The 18,369-nt window shown below is 37.0% G+C and overlaps 1 protein-coding gene across 3 annotated transcripts in view; it reads right to left on the reverse strand.

Moving 5' to 3' along the window:
• Positions 1 to 3,330: 3,330 nt before the first annotated feature.
• The window catches only part of rab28 (RAB28, member RAS oncogene family), a 32,964-nt gene continuing 17,925 nt past the window's right edge, over positions 3,331 to 18,369 (reverse strand). For 2 of the 3 annotated variants that reach the window (XM_088009454.1, XM_014970361.2), the window contains 3 exons: positions 10,409 to 10,512; positions 10,248 to 10,325; positions 3,331 to 4,671 (listed from right to left, as the gene is read on the reverse strand). In XM_088009454.1, the coding sequence (XP_087865580.1) occupies positions 4,579 to 4,671; positions 10,248 to 10,325; positions 10,409 to 10,512 (275 nt within the window). In that variant the 3' untranslated portion in view covers positions 3,331 to 4,578. Of the gene's footprint in view, positions 4,672 to 4,693; positions 5,897 to 10,247; positions 10,326 to 10,408; positions 10,513 to 18,369 lie in introns of those variants that run through there. The other variant, XM_088009455.1, reaches the window with a different exon arrangement.

The following is an 18,369-nucleotide window of genomic DNA, read 5'->3' on the forward strand; positions in this document are numbered from 1 at the left end:
TCATCTGAGTTAATTTGAGGCACACCTCCAGTAATTGATGATTTGTGACCCCCCGCATCCCCAAAACAAATCCCAACCCCAACTTTGGAAACCAAAAGTTGGTAACACTTTATTTGAAGGGGGGTGAGTAAGACTGTCATGACACTGTCATAAACATGACATAACACCTGTCATGAACATCAATAAGTCTTCATGAATATTTATGACTGTTGTCATAAAGCGTCATTCGGTAAATTATGACACTTTTAATACAAATTTGACATTATTCAACAAGTCTTTGTTATGACAACTTGACATTAACCAAGAAATCATTACTGTTTAAACTTTACCTTTAATAACATAAAGTTACCTAATTTTTAAAGTGCAATCAGTAATACTTTTATGACAATTTTATATCAGTAATGATTCCTTGGTTAATGTCAAGTTGTCATAACAAAGACATTTTGAATAATGTCAACTTTGTATTAAAAGTGTCATAATTTACCGAATGACGCTTTATGACAACAGTCATAAATATTCATGAAGGTTTATTCATGTTCATGACAGGTGTTATGTCAGTCTTATTCAATCCCCTTCAAATAAAGTGTTACCCAAAAGTTTAGATGATGCTTTCCCTTTCCCTTTTTTTAGAGTGTATTTTGTATTATTTTATTCTGCTTTTTACTTGAATATATCATTAAGAAAAAGATGTGTGTGCCATTAACAGTGAATACATATAATCCTTAATTACATGTAATTATTTTAGCTGATAAATTGTTAATTAAGCAGACTGGCCGTTCCATTTTTAAAAGTGACTCATTTCACATGATAGGTAAAGGATTCAGGTGATAAATTATGAAACTGAATGAGAATGGCTACACATATTGATATAGAGTCATATTATATCAGTTATCCTAAAACTGAAAAGCAAACCTAAAAATTCACAGATATATGCTGTACTAAAGAGTCCTTGGCAAATTAATTTAGACACCAATCATTTTTGCCGTTTGCCAATCCTTCCTTAGGAATTATCCTCGATCTGATATTCTGTTGCTGCAGTTGTTTTCCTTGCAAAAACACCTGTCTAAATAGCAGCAAAGCCAAGAGCCAGACTCGCCTGTCAGCGCCGGTGACAGCTCTGGACAAGAATTCAACAGAGACGTATCCTAAGACGTCCACTCAGGCGAAACAATACACGTGTGCAGGAATGACCCCACCTGGGCTGCTTCACTCGCCACTGAGTTTCATAGCTGTTTGCAGTCAAAGAAAGTCCCATTTAAAAGCACCTGGGGGAAATATATATGAAAAATACCCATGAAAACATGCTGTTTGTTTTGTTTGCCTCAGGGTTTCCAAATACACTTAATCCTCCTAAAAATGTCATAATTTTAGTGGTATTGACTTGGGTACAAAAAAACGGCTAAACTCAAACCTTGTTACAGTTGTGTGAGAGCCAGGATAGGTTGGACCGTGAGGGTGATTAATTAATACAGCTTACAACCATTTATAAAGCCGTCTGTATCGTCTGTCCAGAGAGGATTTAGGTGCTTTTTCAGAGAAGATTTACTGAACAAAGACCAGGTGCCTCATTAGCTACCAGAGATTAGCCAGGTCTGTGTAGACGAGGATCACTAAGGTGGTCAGGTTTCTGTTCCTCACGCTTAAATTTCATCGCATGGACCTTTAATCTGTGATGCGCTCATTGGCAACGGTCTAGATCCCGTCATCTGCTGCTCACATGACCTCCTCCGGGGGCCTCTTCCTCTTAGATTTTGTTCTCAGCACAAAGTGAAATATTGCAGTGACACCCAGCCCTGAATCTGTTACAAGCTAACAAAGGTTGAGTAATGACAAAGTCTGCACACATTCACCAGAGCTTGCATTGAGGACGGTAAAACTATACCTCTCAAATGAGCATCACTTGCTGTTTCAAGGTTTCTGCAAAGTTTAACAAATTAGTTTTTAAGGCCAAATAAAATATAATTTAAGAGTCATTTCACTGTAATGTGAGTCATATAATGAGCAAAGGAAAAATGCGCCCATTCAGTTTTAAATCTATTCCTATAAATACTGCAATATTCTGTGGACAGTATATCCTTAATCCTGAAAAGTGATTTTGTTAAAAGGAGTTGTCTAGTGCAATCCTCCATGCCATTAAAGACAGAATAAAAACATGGTTTCAAATTTTACAAAGTACTAAATAGAGTGGAACGATTTGCTGGCACATTTAAAGAGACAATCAATCCTTGAATTAAGGTGATGTTTTGATTAGCATCATAGCGTTTAATCTGCCATTCAGCCTATTCAGAAGCAAGAAACATGCCTCTGGTGAGTTCTTCCTTCAGTAAATTTGACAAACCAAGGCCTGAAGGAGATTCCATGGCGTTATCAAAAAGTTTGCTTTGTTGGTGTGATGTGAACTAAAGCACCACATTCTGGTCCACCTAAAAATCTGGGTCTCAATTCGGCTGAACTGAATTCTGGTGTGATTCAAATCCATATGTCAATGCAGGCAAACCAGAGACCGCTCCAAAAGCAGGAAACAAAATATAGCGCAGGGCATTCTGAGCAACTACAGCCAAAGCAAATGCATATGTCTATTGCTAGAGGGAGAAGTGGCACGTGGTTTTTTACCAACAATAAAATTTAAGTCCTACAACTAAAATTGGACACCACTCCTTTTTTGTTTACATTTTGTAAAGAAAGAAGTTGCGCTATTGTCTACTTCAGAGGTTTTCGTGTCGTTTCCAGTGGTTTGTGTTGCAGCACCACCACAGGTAAATGGGTGAGCAGGGCTTTCCAGGGTTTGGCTCATTTGACACAGAGAAGTGTGAAAATGAAACAAACTAGCTGGAAATGTAATCAAATGTTGCAATCTTGGTCCCCAATCAGTGAGAGTCTACCAGACTATCAGGTGTGGACCCAGCCTAATGGTTGCTACAAATGACCAAATTCTGCAAAGACTGATGCAGATCATGGAAAGGTGAAGGTTTGGGGGCCAACAAAGCAAGTCCATCAAAAACCCTGGAAGACAAGGAGTCCTACAATATCATCCAGTAATGGGACATGCATCAAAAAAAGAAATGTTATCAAATAAATATGAGTTTTAAAATGACATAAACCAATTTTTTTAAAAAGTGTTTTAAGAATGCTCATCATTTCCCAACCATCCATACTTTAGGCAGTGGTATAATTTATAAGATATCATCAATATCAATACAAATGATGCAAGCAAGTGATCCTACTCAAGTATATGCAACTTCAGTGTCTAAAAATAAAAACAAACTTTGAAAACTTCGAAACTCACCATATGGAACAGGTTTTGTATTAACAGAGGGACACAAGCATATCTTGTTTTTCATGTTGCAACTTTTTATTTGGAAACAAATCTTTCTTGCTTTATAGTGTATATATATCTACATTCTCAAAAAGTATGTTTTGCTTACATATTCAGCATTTGCAGAATATTCTCTGACCACTTAGATGAGTTACTGTACCAATACACAGAAATCAACAATGAAGTTTCAAGTTTCAACAGCATGCTGACGAATAGCATCATGTGGAGGCTGATTGGGAAAGAAGACGTTTAAAATTGAACACATTTAAGGGACAGACAAGCTAAAGAACAGGCATTTAAGACAGCAAAATTAAGACCTTATGCGTCATTGTCATTCTCCAACAGGAACATTTATTTTACAACTGAAAGTCCAACAACTAATCTGAAAAAAAAAAGCTTAAATGACTCAGATATACTCAGATATTTATTTTAGGATTATCAATGTTTCAACAGCTAACAAAATGAGAGTGGAAATGTGAAATTATAAGAAGAGCTGAATCACTAAAATCCAGTGAACTAAAACAAATTGGATAGAACTACTTTGCTGGTTTTAACTTACTGTTGGATCAGGAGAAAAAAAATATTGAAGAATAAATCTTGGAATGTCTCTAAGTGAAATAACAGCATACTGTTTACACTGAGCAAGCAACCACCTAATTGGCAAACAGTAATTGGAGTTTTATTTCAGTAACAGCAGCATTTTCACTCAGCCTTTCTGGTTTGCAGGTAAACAGCACAGATAGAAGAAAAGATCTTAATAAAAGTATGAAAGATATTGATTTCACCTCTGCCTGTCCTTTATTTGCAATTTTCAATAAAAAACAAACAAACTGAAAATATGTTAAAGCTGAAATATGCAGACTATCAAACTAAAAGTTGACGTAAAAGAAAATGTCTCTATAACATTGTTTTCAGTTGCTATGTTGCTCCTTTAAATTACCAGCTTCACCCTAAGGTATAAATCAGGTAATAGCCTTAAAGGTGTAAAAGAAATTGATAGCTGCACATAAACTTAAAAAACTGAGGTCCCATTTCTTTTTTGGTGAACCACCCAAGAACTAATTCCTGCTAAATATCCGAACTACATGCCAAGGCCTCGGAGCCACGCAGTCTGTTCTTCATCCCAGCAATACGACTGACACACAGGAACACAGAAACCTCGCTCCGAACACTTTCTCATCCAGTTCACTCGAAGTTCTAATACTGTCTGAAGACGATCGATTTTACATCTTATTCTGTGTGTGTGTTTGTGCTTAAGAGGATCACTGAAGCACACACATGGAGCTGCGAGGGGTGTTGGCTGTCCTGGCTACGGTGTCCTGACTGTAGTTCACGATGTCCGCCTTCACGACACGCTGTAAAAATGGAAACACAAGCAGAGGGTTAAAAATCTGCTGCAACAATTTCATCAGATACCATTACTAAAGGAATCTAATAACTGGGAAGTTAAAACCATGAACTTGCACACTTTAACAGGGAACCTCTCTTTTTCAGCATGACATTAAACCAGACTTAGCGTTTTCTTTTGTGGGTCAGTTAGGATTACAAAAATTACTTCTATTTTGCGTAATGCCAGAAAAATTTGAGATTATTATTTTTTTTATTTTTATTTTTTAAGTACAGAAGTGTACATACTGCACATTTTCTTAGTACTTGCTAAATCTGCCTTTTATATGGCATGATTTGGTTATAACATTTGGGCTGGCAAAAATCATTATCATGAAAAATGGGGGAAAAAAAACATCTAAAATTTAATTGTCCACCTCTCCATTTACTGGAAAGGTAATGCCTGCCACCTGGCCGGTTCCTTTCGCCAATAAGCAGGAACATACCAGGTGATGTTTACATATTTGGTATAGCAGGCCCAACATCTCAGTAACATCTTTAAGTCCCGTCCTTGAACTGCAGCATCATTTGCATTGTCAGATCTGTGCTTTGTTTTAGAAATGCATATTACAGAATGTTCAGCTAGTTAATAAAACTGCTGCATTTTTTTTTTGCTGCAAAGTAAAACGACTGCACATTTTTCACACAAAGTAATTCCATAATTTTGAACAGGGATTGTAAAATGTAACATTTAATGGGGGTTTTAAATGTGTACAGAGTGATTTACTACAGTTGCTGACTGTGGGAACATATGCAGCATGCAGACATACGTGGCGTTGGTCTGACTCTGAATAAGCATGATCTCAAACTGCTGAGCTGTTTCTTCAACACCAGGCTCAGCATGTAGCCAGAAATTAAAACTCTGGTTGAAACAAAGGTCTGGAGGTACCTGGAAGTTGAAGTTACCATCAAGGCAGGTCAGTAAAATATAATTGAATCACTTGTAACATAATGGCAGAGAGGTAATCAGTAATCAGGTTCTATTATATTTTTCTAGAGGTGATATCTGAACTACAGGGACTAGATTACCTACTATCGACCTACTGTGATCTAGACTGAGTTTAGATCTACTCAGTAACTGAAGTGACATACTTTAAGTTACTGAAGCAAACAGATTTTGCTTTGCTGAGCGTTGTCCTGTCTAATTGGGCCTTCATCGTGTGGGTAGTCCACCAGCTCAGCTTTCACAATCCTCTGAGCAGTGGATGAATGCAGAGAAGGGAAGATGAAAAACAGAAAAATGGCAGAGAGCACAGTAAGAAAGAGAAGAATGAACACCAAGTTTGAGTAAAGACAACAGATGGGAAACGGAGTAAAATTAACATCCAAAACATGGAAAATAGCTCCAGTGGGCACAGCTAGGCCAAATATACAAAATCAACAAGAAATCAATCCATCAATCAATCCATCAATCAATCCATCCATCCATCTATCCATCCCTTGTCCCTAGTGGGGTCAGGAGGGCTGCTGGTGCCCATCTCCAGTGAACTTTTCAGGCGAGAGGCAGGGTACACCCTGGATAGGTCGCCAGTCTGTCGCACTAAGGTACATTAGTTTTAAATTAATAATTATTAAACTAAGATTATTAAACTAATTTAAATTAACTTTAACCGGGATAAAAAAAGAACCTCAGATTAGAAACAGGATCTAAAATATATTTAGCTAATCATTTTTAACAAACATTTGAAACTCAATTGTTATTGATGCTGACAGGTATTACATACGACTTATTTGCTTCTCGATTCACTTTAGTTTTTGGACTGATGTAGGCTGAGTTTTAGGGTCATTATTTTTTTTTTATTGAAATAAGTATATGTCTGATGGCAGTTTTATAGAAACCGACCCTTTTTTCTGCATGACCACTGGAGATCAGTCCACACTGCTGAATTTCCCGGCTGCTTTTCTGATTAATGAGCCGCCGAAGCCTGGTGTCGGGGTTACTGAGTGATCTGCAGCCTCACTATCTGATCCGGCAGACAGAGAACCAAGATGGAGAGGGCTGCCAGGCAGATATAATACCGTCTGGAGGTTGTGACCCTCATGTTCAGCTCTCTAAACATGACAGCTGATAATGAGGCTTTGCTGGGCCTATAGCTACAACCAGGGCCATGACCTGCTCAAAGCCTCATCTCTGGATGCATGACACAAACATTAAACTCTGGCGTTCTTTAAAAATGCTTATACTTTTTTTTTTCTTGGAAGAGAAACAATGCACATTCCTTTTTTAATGCTCCGTAACATGTTGATTTTATTTCACTCCAGTGTTTCACAAGACAAAGATTTCAGTATGCAACAGTTCTTTAGTAAGATTATCATTTTCTTATTCAGTTATTTTTATCAATAGTGATTAGCTGAAAACACCAAATGCTGCAAGATCAACAATTCATTCCAACCAGCTGGGCTTCCATAGAAAGACTTTTCATAGCTATTATATAATGAACTGACTTCGAGTGTACTATAATATACCTAGGATCGTACGTACTTGAACCTGAGTGTCACTGTACAACTCTGTTGGAATAAACTGCAGTGATCTAGACTGATTTTAAATCGGTACTGGATACCACCTGGTTGTGTCAAAGTGACTTGGAATAACATTAATTCATTTTATGGTACACAAGTTAATTGCATTAGCTGAATGCATTAATTTAATTTCAAATTGATCTACATTTTAAAAATGTATTGAAAATGTAACAACTGGTAAACATATTTCTCTTAACCATAAAACAGATATTTGTAAAAGGAACTGGTTTTTGTGGAGATTTTCCTTCTTTACTCTCCTAGCCAGGATATTTGTGTTGTTGCATTAGAAAGACTCCTTGCCTCCTTCATGTTCACAATGGATTATTGAAGTTATGCAGAATAGATTCTATGTCCACACTGAAAGAAAACATCTGAAAGTTTTTTTTTCCTAATTTCTGGCTAATTCCACTGGCAGATTTTTCACTTTTAACACAAGATTTTTTCCATAAGTTAAAAAATCTGCTAAGAAATCGTACGTGATAAGATTTTGTGTTTTTGCAGTGCAGCTTTTACACCGTCTGGTAACAATTTCTGACATTTACTGATAAAAGGAAAGATGGACAATAGCTCTCTCTGAATGATAATGTGTGCACATATGTTTTTAAATGTCATTTTCTATGCAACTCTGCTTAATTTCACCCACTCCCCAACCCATCCGCCTTTCCCCTTCTTTTTTTTCTTTTGGTACATTTCTCTAAGTCTAGCAGATAAGCATGTGGTTTCTAGAGTGTTAATTTATAAGCAGTATGATGTTCTACATACGTTTCCTTTTTTTGTCCTAATTTTTTAAGAACTTCTTTTTCAAAAAAAAAAGACCTTGATTAAGATATTCAACTTGAGGAATCCCCTCAAATTGCTGTGGGACATTCATATTTTAGAAATATTTGGCCATAAAAGTAATCTTGACTTAAACTTTATAATTGTTTATTTGAAATGTTCCATTTTTTGGCTCATGTCAGATTGTCTCAACCCTTTTCCTCAAGGTGTAAAGTGGATTCAGTCAGTCACCCAGCCTGATTAGTCTGGATTAAAGCACTTTTCTTAACTGACAGAACTATCAAGGGAGGGCTGGGAGAGGAAAGTAGATGGACAGCTCTATTAGTGTGTAGTCATTTTCTGTTAGTCAGCAACCCTGTTGGTGATGGGAGTGGATCTTGGGAATTTGGTCAGTCCTTCTTCTATAAGCTCTCCCTTCTCTGGGGGTCCTGACCTCTCTGTAGCCCCCATGCTCATCAACCACTGCCCAGCCAGTGTGGCTCCAGCCGTTCATATCAGACCCAGGATTAATGCTTCTGGGGGAGGTGGCCTTGTAAATCCTACAGCTAGCACCATTGGGCACCTTGGGCTGACTGGCAAGCGGAGACCCTGTTTCATCCTAAAACGGTGGGAGATAAGCTAAATAAATCAGACAACCCGCCCTAACCTCCTCACCCTTACAACTGCCTACCTTTGACCCCGGACTTCATGCATTAATGCGGTCAGCGTGGTTCTATTTACAGAAGGACCGAGTCAATGGTAGGAAGACCATCACAGAGGAGCAGACGTAACAAACTCATGTTTACACAACAAAAAGTACAAAAAGTCAGGGTGTGGTAACCTTTGATGACCTAACACACTCTCTGTGACCTCCCTTAAGTTCAAACATAACACAGCATACACAACCCCTTGCTAAAGTTTTGATACGCACTTAACATTTCTACATTTCATCATGTTTTCGCAACAAATCTTAATGTATTTTGAGGGATTTCATAGACCAAAACAAAGTGGTGCATAATTCGTAAGTTGACGGAAAATGATGAATGTTTTTCAAATTTCTTTCACAACTTAAATGTGAATTTTATAGAGCCTCTTTTTTACTCTGATACTGTAAAACAAAAGCCATTGCAACCAACTGGCTTTTAGAACTACACTTAATTAGTAAATAATGCAGTTTGGTGTTATTTATGTGTCTGTCTGTATGCAGTTTCCTACTCATTTGTATGGTTGTTATTAAAATTTACTGTCACTTAGAAAATAAATCTATGAAAAACCTAGTTGAATAAAGGAAAATAAAACAAAATATTAATTTTAGAAAGGAAAAACAAACAAAAGTGGACTCTATTCTACGATTAGGTGACTGGCTGCACCACATCTTATTTAGCAGTATCAGAGTAAAGAAGGATGAATACAAAAGCACAGCAAACCATATTCTTCAGACTTATTTGCAAACGTTTTTTGTTTTTTTAAACCAGCAATCATTTTTCATTCAACTCCCTATTATGTACTACTTAGCTTTAATCTATCACTAAGGGTTCCTGGGCAGCAAACCAGGGTGTTTTATAACCTTAGGTCATCCATGAATGTTATTATCATTTCCCCCAACAAATCAAGAAACAATACAATACTGAAAATGTTGTTTGATTTCTCAGTGAACTAGAGAGACAATTCACTATTGCATGACATCCTGACAAAATTAGGTCCATTAAAATCTGAAACACTTAAAAGAATCTGGACTAATTATATAATATTAAACACATATTCTTTCAATCGTAATTTGTGTTCAGTGATACAGTAATTAATAGCATTCCAAATTGTTTAAAATTTAAAGCTTTGTTTGACATCTAAGCCAAACCCAGTCCAATAACCCAGGCTCCGGTTAAAACCCAAGAATCAAGCAGCTAAAGCACCTTCGATGTAATTGTCCTTTTTAATTTCTGAATGAGTGTGTATGTCAGTAACTCAAAAGCAAATGATCATTGTGTTAGAAAAAATATTTTTAAATGATAAAAATCATGAAAAGCCCTTTATATTTTAGAAATCTGGTTTTTCATGCATGCCTGGAAAATGATATAAAATTCAATACTTTTAAGGACTAGTAGGATCCTTGATCACACAAATGAAGTGCAGATTGTGGTTGTACCGTCACAATATGTACCAAAGTCCAAGGGGTATCAATGCTTATGTAATGTATTCAAGTACAAGAAATATCTGGAAATAGAATAAATAGATTTGGTGAATTACTCAGGAGTAAATGCTAATGGCTCACCTGGGACTGCTCTATTTCTGCTTTATTTAGCTTGATACCAAGAATTTCAGCTGCTACTCGCTGGAAACACAGATAAACCTGGAGAAAGACAAAAATAAAAATAAAACATACAAACTTTACTAAAAAACACTGAGCATGACTCAAAGGCCGGTTTTACAAACCGAGTCCCCCGTCTTGGCCGATACAAACTGACTGATGAGGCCGTTCTCCTGGCACAGGCGCTGGTGTTTGTCTGCCTTTATGGTCCTCATGTGCTCCAGGTCGACTGCAGAGAAAAGACGCCCCGATGTGAGAAATCTTACAGAAGATGGATGGATGGATTTATATAGTGGTTATAGAGCACTCTCACCAGGTTCACCGTAACATATCAGAACATAAACAGAAAGGATAACTGTTTACACACGAGTTAAGATGGAAGACGTCTGCCTAGTGTACAGAGGTGGTACACATAAAGTCACTGCAAAACAAAACATATTCCAATAGTTATATTCAACCCAAGTCATCTTCTGTAGAGGGCTTTGAAATTATTTATGGCAGAAGTTTCAGAAAGGGAATGAAAAACTTTGTGGCCCAGAGCTCCCATTCCCAGCTGGTGTTAAAGCTTGATGTGACACATTCCTTGGTGTAAGTTTAGCACGGTTCTACCCTAAAGCCATGAACCTCTTTTTGACCTGAGAAAGAAAAAGCAGCCCATCTGTGGAGAAAAACATAAGGAACAATACATGAATGACCAAAGACTTGAGGCTACACTCATATTGAGAGAGTAGATAGAGAAAAGAGTTTGACTTATGACCGTCCTGGGCTTTTAAGGTGGGCGCAAGGATCCAAGAGCTGAGACCATTACCTACACACTGATCCAGTGAGAAGGCACAATGACAGCATCCTTTATAGTTATTGTCAAGATATTCCTGTGCCTTTAACTTCTGTGCAGTGACACCGAGAGCTTTCCTGCTCTTTCTCCCCTCACTAAGGGGGTCATGCAGGGGTCGATAAGGAAGGTCACCCGGGGGTCCTGCAGTTGAAAGCAATAGCTTCGCTCTTTATTTCTGGCTTTGTGCAGGGAGGTGGCCACGCCCGGTATCTGGTGCATACATGTCTGTGTTACCTGGAGGAGGTCAGGCTACTGTAAGGTGTTACATTTCTCTCGCCCCGGCTCTGAGTTTTAGTCTTTGTGTGAGATTTCATTGAAGTTGTCAAGGATTTAGCCCGTTCTCATGCCCCTCAGAGTTTTTGTGAATATGTGTATGAGAAGATGGTGGGAATAAAGATAAACTTAGAGAAGGGTAGTTGATGGAAGGCAAGAAATGTAAGCTCTGCAATAATTTCATAATGATGTCTTTGTCGAAGTCAAATAATCTATGAAGAACAATTTTGCCCATGAAACCTTTCTGATAACTACTCAATGTGACTGTTTAGTTGTGAATAAACATTGTTGCCTCTCACAGCAGGTTATCAATTCTAGTCATTGCCAGAAGAGATACCCAGCATATAACAAGAAGTAAACGGTGTTAATCCTTTGGATCCTGTGCACTTGGGAAGAGTTATTCATCATTTGTCGCAGTCAGATTAACCAACATTAACAGCCTGTGTTCTAGAGAAGACCTATCATTGTTGGGTAAATGGAGTTGTGTTTGTAAATTCGACCCACAGAAGTGAGCATCGATGGGTAGAGCTAAATTGCAGAGAAATCCTGAAACTAGTACTTCATTTGATTTTATAAAACATCCAGAGAAAACTTTGCATTTTACACTCACATGCTATGGTACAAGAGAAGAAAACACAGGAGATAATTCTGTAAAATAATAATTAAGAGAACATTTTAAATTCAATTTGACATTGTCTTGTGTGAAGTGTCACAGGCAAAGAGCTTAGAAAATACAGTTTTATTAGGATTAGCGTTTATATTAGATACCAATAGTTTTATACCAACAATTTTGTTCTGCATAAAAATGTACAACTTTAAAAGAAAAAGTAGCTCAATAGATTATATTTTGTAGAATAGTAGAAAGTTGAATATGTAGCTCTAGAATGAGAATAAAGTTACTGTTCAGGAGTGAGTTATTGTAAAAATGTACATGTTCAAAGTTAAATTTCTCCAAACTTTTGTGAATTATTAATCTTGTACATGGTGAGATTTATTTGTCAAAATACTGTTTATCTTGATGGTCAAGTTAACTAGACTATCATCAAGTCTGTAAATGGTAAGGATTACAACCAATAAACATTTATGTAGCTCCAATTAGTCAGAGAATAATATCTACTTTTGTACGTAAAATGTTTTCTACACCGTGGTCTGTGTAAACTGAATACAAGGCTAATCCTAGAGTTTTAGTGTTTTACTCCATTTTTCTCCCTAATGTACCCTTCTCTACTTATCAGGTCAAAACAATCTTCCTCCAATGATCTGGTTTCCCTCCGTTTCTGTCAAACTGTACATCAGCTTAACAACCTCTAGGAAGTGACTGCAAACACGAAATAAACTGTTTAGGCCTCCGAGCGAATAGAGATAGTAGAGAGGATCATCACTCGTCATGAGCGATTGCCCTCCCTCTCTCTGGTCACCATCAGTGTTTATTTAAACGGTCTTTCTGTGGTTGGGCTGAATTACCAGACAACGGTTAGAGATTAATATCTGCTGGATGAATTGGGCTTTTACCGTAAATAATTAGTTTGTTATAGCAGTGACCTATTAAATGAGGGTAAGACCAAATGAGAGGAAAATATCTCCTCCACCAGTTACAATCTAATGTTGATCTCAGCTGAGCGCCTTCATGGAAAGAATCCACTCACTGGCAGAGCTGACTATCCTGAAACCCGGCAGACACAGATACAGGTTTTTATGTCTGTTGAATTTTAGAAAATGAAGTGGATTCATAACCTGATTACCACTGATCAGAATAATCTTGTTGTTTAGAGACAAAGCAATCTATTGTCTCTTTCATTTTGATCACGAAAAAGAGACAAGAGGATCATATTTGTAGCAATATTTTTACTAAAACCCATACAAAGATAACACCAAGTTTTTGATAGGTAAGCTAAAAATTATTTTGGAAAATTATTTTTATTCAACAAAAACGTTTCTTTCTGACAGGAAATGAGACACGCCTATGTCAAAAGATAATAAAACAAGGTCCAAGAAGCATTATCTAAGATGGGTCTTATATTTAATTTTAATTGAGGTTGGAAGGCCTCCTGTCTTTGCCACTTCGAAATATTAATATTACTTCAAATCACAAGAAATATGTTGGTCAAATTAAAAGATTACTTAAATTTAAGTCTGCCAAGGGCATGAATTATGTTGGGCATGCACAACTGTAAGTAGATGAAAAACAGTAAATAACAAATCCAAACATCCAGTGTCAATGACATTAGTTTTACTTTTATTGTCAAGCAACCGTCATCCTGACGTGAGTCAGTCTTCATTAAGTCAAACAGAGTGATAGCATTGTATTGCATGAGATTAATATGCAAGTTGCAGATGAACTTGAAGCATACATGAATGGTATACATGGTATACAACAAATGAGAGCTGTGTGGCTAATGCTACAGGCTCTCTCTTTGAAACTGTGTGATGGGGACATAAAGCCTAAAAAATTATCATTGCAATATCACTATTCAGTCTGCTACAGCTGATGATAATATCTGACTAAGCTATTACTCACAACACTGTGCTGGAAGAAATAGTTCAGTCCAGTCATCAAATATTGCATAGCTCCATTTACTCTCCATTTACTTTTCATGAAATATAATGAAAATTTTTTTTGGGACAGTTATATATATATATATATATATATATATATATATATATATATATATATATATATATATATATATATATATATATATATATATAAAGATATGTTAAGATGTAAAAACTACTGTTATCAGCAGCCCATCAAAGTTTTATTTAGCATTTTTAACCTAGGCCTTCATAAGGTCTATGTTACTCTGATAATTGTTTGGCTTAGAGCTATCTTCAGCTGATCAGATAAATTAGCATGAAAGTTTGGCACCAAGTTTGGCATACTGTGTTTTTAAATTTAAAAAAACATTGACAGATCCAGCTTTAGTAAAACTATCAGATAATAGGTTAACATTGGCTAACCAAGCTGAAATCATGGAGTGAATTGGACTAGATTGTAAAATCCTTGGTGTGTTATTCAAAAGCACCCTGTGATAACAGAAACACCTACTCACTGTTCTGCTCAGTTGGCTGCTGGGGAGCAATTGGAACAGTTTATTCAGTGAGCAACAGCCAGAGAATAAGCTTGAAATAACACAGTTAATTGCCGACAGCCAAGTTTTAAACCAAACAGCAGTTGGTGCGTTAGAGAGTTATGAGGACTTAAGGTGGAATGTATGAAGTGTGTGTGCTCCTATGTGTTTGTGTGTGTTAGTAATGGCTAGTTGTGAGTGTGCAGTCAGTCTTGAGGCTCTACAGGGTCATATCCCATTAAGTGAAAGTTACAAGGTTGAGCTTAATCAACCCCAGGGGAGACCCTATCACTTCCAACATTACCTCACACTATGCCTTTAAAAACCTGTTGCCTCAGTTTCCCAAAAATATCAACCATGAATCTATAGGCAAGGATAATCAACTTTAATACAGACCTTAATGGCATGACTTACAATGTTGCAGTCCAATTCTTCACTTAAATCTTCATGGACCATTGACTCTAAAAACATCTCTTAACAAATCTCCAGTTCTGCAGTTTAATACGGCACAGTGAACCTTAAGGGCAGCATTAACCATTAAGTGGTTGTTAAAGGTTAAAAGAGCTGTACAGTTCTTGTATAACATTATTAGATGTTCCAAATATGCAAAGAATATTGTTCGAAGAATTTTCTAGACTTAATAAGCATTTCACTACATGGTATTATTTTTTTCAAAAGACAGCTTTTAATGATAGGATATATTCCTTAGTGGTGCTTGAAACTAGGAATGGGATGGTCACCAGTATCCAGGTATATCAAGGCCTCAACAACTCCAGTTTTTAAAAGGCTGAAACTTTCTATCATACCATTTGTACAGTTCAAAGTTCCTTTAATGAAATGTCTAGGAAAGTGCCAGAGACACTGAAGTATTCTTCAGCCGTTTGGGGCACAGAGTAACACAGCACTGCCCTGCCTCACTTGCTACTGCTCGGTACCATTTAGCTGGTAAAAACAAGATTGAGACACTTGCTCCTTACTATAAAAAACAACAACAACAAATCTGCCTGTCTGAATACATCTATTGTCACAAAGAACATTGTTAGAACTAAAGGTGCTTTAATGAAGATATAGGTGTTTTTATACCAAATCAGCCAGGTTACAAGCTGCATGTTTTGTAATAAATGTTTTTTTTTTCTATGAAGAAACCTTCAGACAAAAATAAGGACCAAGATTGGTTTGATCAATGCTGTGCTTACCTGTAATAAAGTGTCTTATTCAGGCTACTGTTTATTTGTGGCTGTTTTAAGACTAGTATACTGCTAATAAATATAAATAAAATCAACTGGTATTACTGGAACTATTTATCTATCATCTTTATTGAACTGCAATATGGTTTTCATATAAAATCAAAAGGACGTAGTTATTATATTTGACATTTACAAGTTGAATATTAAGGTTTTTTATATAAATAGAAAAAAAATATTGGGACCATTTTATTTATTCACTTTTTTCCCCTCATGCTGGAGTTGCCACTTGATCCTATTTTGTACGTTATGGTGTCTTATGCCATTTTCATTTTTTCAAATTTCTGTCACATCTAATAAATTACAAATTATGCTTTTCAAAACTAAACCATGATAAATTTGTCTTGGATATTTTTAGGGGGAAAAATTCAATTAGACTAGTCTATCAGAAAGTTTGTTTGTTGCATGAGCAGACAAACAAGCATACTATGAAAAACCAATGAACGCTATACATTAAAACATAAATACAAACAACTAAAAGTACAAGGTATGCAGTTGAATGCACAATATGCCCCAAATATAAATTATTGCCAAAAAAACTTTTAGAAAACAAAAGTTTGCTGCAAGAAATCGACTTTCCAAAACATATAGTCAGCAGTACAGCCAGAGGTCTTTTTTTTGTACAGTGTAATGGCTGAAGAGGAAAACATTTCCATTTGCTGCAGCTGTGGAATTGAAAATGTGCTTCTCGGTTCATCCAGTGTGAAAAGAGCAGTCAGGGTTATCTATGATGAATAACCTTAACTTAATAATTAATCCAGAAATTCCAGAAGAAATTCTCCATTCCCTTGCAACACTAAAAGTATGTAGTTTTAAATCATTTTTAATCATACCATTCATTCACTCAAAGTAAAACGTGATGCAAAACACCTAAAATCAAGGGATTTTGTTAATACAGCAGACTAAAGTGGTTCTATGTCTGTATGCAATTTAAGAGCCATTAGTGGAACATAAAGTAACTAACTTTGCAATTACACATTCAGTCGCACAAGTTTCTTAAATTTCACCACATACTTCAATACATTTTAAAAAGCCACAAAACGTAACAATGAGTACATGGTCACTTAGGATGTTAAGGAACCCACACTCGTATATAACTGCAGGGGTCTGAAAGAAGCAAGAGTCATTTTTCCTCATGTAAGATTAAATGTAAGCGGCATTTTATTCAGTCAATAAACTTTCTGGTAGAAGATACAGGAAAATGCTTAACAGTTTAAAAAGTCAGTAAAAGTATAATAAATCATCCTGATGTGATGTGTGATTGAATTAGACGCTGATTTAACTTTCACAGCACATGCGGCTAATAAAACAAAATAACTGCTGGATTTTATGTGAAGCATTTAAATGACTGAGTCCAACATGACTCAAAGAGAGCTCTTAAAACTGTGGTTTTTATACCCAGAGCAGAATGATGCTGAACATATAATACATGCAACATAATGCAAAAAAATGGCAACTTTTTCCCCCTGCTGAAAATTACACACTGGTGCTTATTTTCTCATTTGAGAAATGAAGTGAAATGACGAGAAGTTTCACTGATTTCTTCAGACTAAGGACCTTTTCAGAAATCAAATAAGAGTCCATTTCATTAGAATGCAACAGTGTAGGTATTGTCTAAAGTTTGCAGTTTGTTTTTAAAATGCTGGAATACTTAATTTACTGCAGGAGAATCTGAAACTTACTGTAGTATAGCCCAAACAGCCAGTTATAGAAGAGGAAAGTAAAATTAGAGCAGAAATATCCCTGCCCAATGTGGTAACAATTTTTCTCTGACTTCAGACATTGTCTAACTTAATCTAAACTCGCAGCAGAATTATTAGAAATAATAATCAGTATGTTTAAGTGTGAAGGTAAGTTGATAATATTATCTTGGCTTTTCTGAATGAGTACAGACAGATGAAGTGCTGTTAGTTAGGCTGGGTGTTGTCGAGGAGAGCGAGGCCCGTGCAGGAGTCCTCGGGGGGTTCCTGACAGAGACAGAGCACTCTTTGTGCAGCGGTGCCCCTGCCCCGGTGGCCTGAAACGGGCCAGCACCGTCGCGGGACTTGCTTTTCTCTAGGTCAGAAGTGTTCTGTCGACAGCTCATTGATCACAGATCATCTCGTCATTCGATCGCTGCTCGCCAAATGATGTGTGGACACAAACACGCGTGCAAACACAGGCACATGAATTCACACTTTAAAGCATAATCAGATACTCCACGGCGGCTATTAAAACAATGCGGTCTTCCTCCCCGATGAGGGAATGTATAGCAAAGCGTCCAGCGGTAGCTTTGCAGGCGGAGAGCGAGCTGGAGTGCCGGGCTGTCACTGGTATAGTAAAACATGGGGCCAAGGGCCTCGCAGGCTGGGTTAACGGGCTCCAAGGACTCATGAAAAGTGAACAAAAAGCCCAGTTCTGAGCCGACCGCACAAGACGCAGCCCGGGGTTTCACTGGCCATGTCCTCTGCTCTCTCCTGTTGCTGTTAAACTAAGTGGACTTTTATGGGAGAGCAGTAATGGTTGCCTCTGTGAACCGGCACCATAACTATAATAATTATACAGGGCATGGGAAGGTTTTCAAGATTATATGCATCTCATCCTCATACGTCTATCTGTGATTATGAAGTCTCCACATGGATGTCAATACGTTAGACTGGCCACAGATGTCCCGGCAGCGAACC

Source organism: Poecilia mexicana, unplaced genomic scaffold (genome assembly GCF_051168715.1).
Source record: "Poecilia mexicana isolate PSO_F unplaced genomic scaffold, ASM5116871v1 scaffold_10, whole genome shotgun sequence".
In the NCBI taxonomy this organism is placed as follows: domain Eukaryota; kingdom Metazoa; phylum Chordata; class Actinopteri; order Cyprinodontiformes; family Poeciliidae; genus Poecilia; species Poecilia mexicana.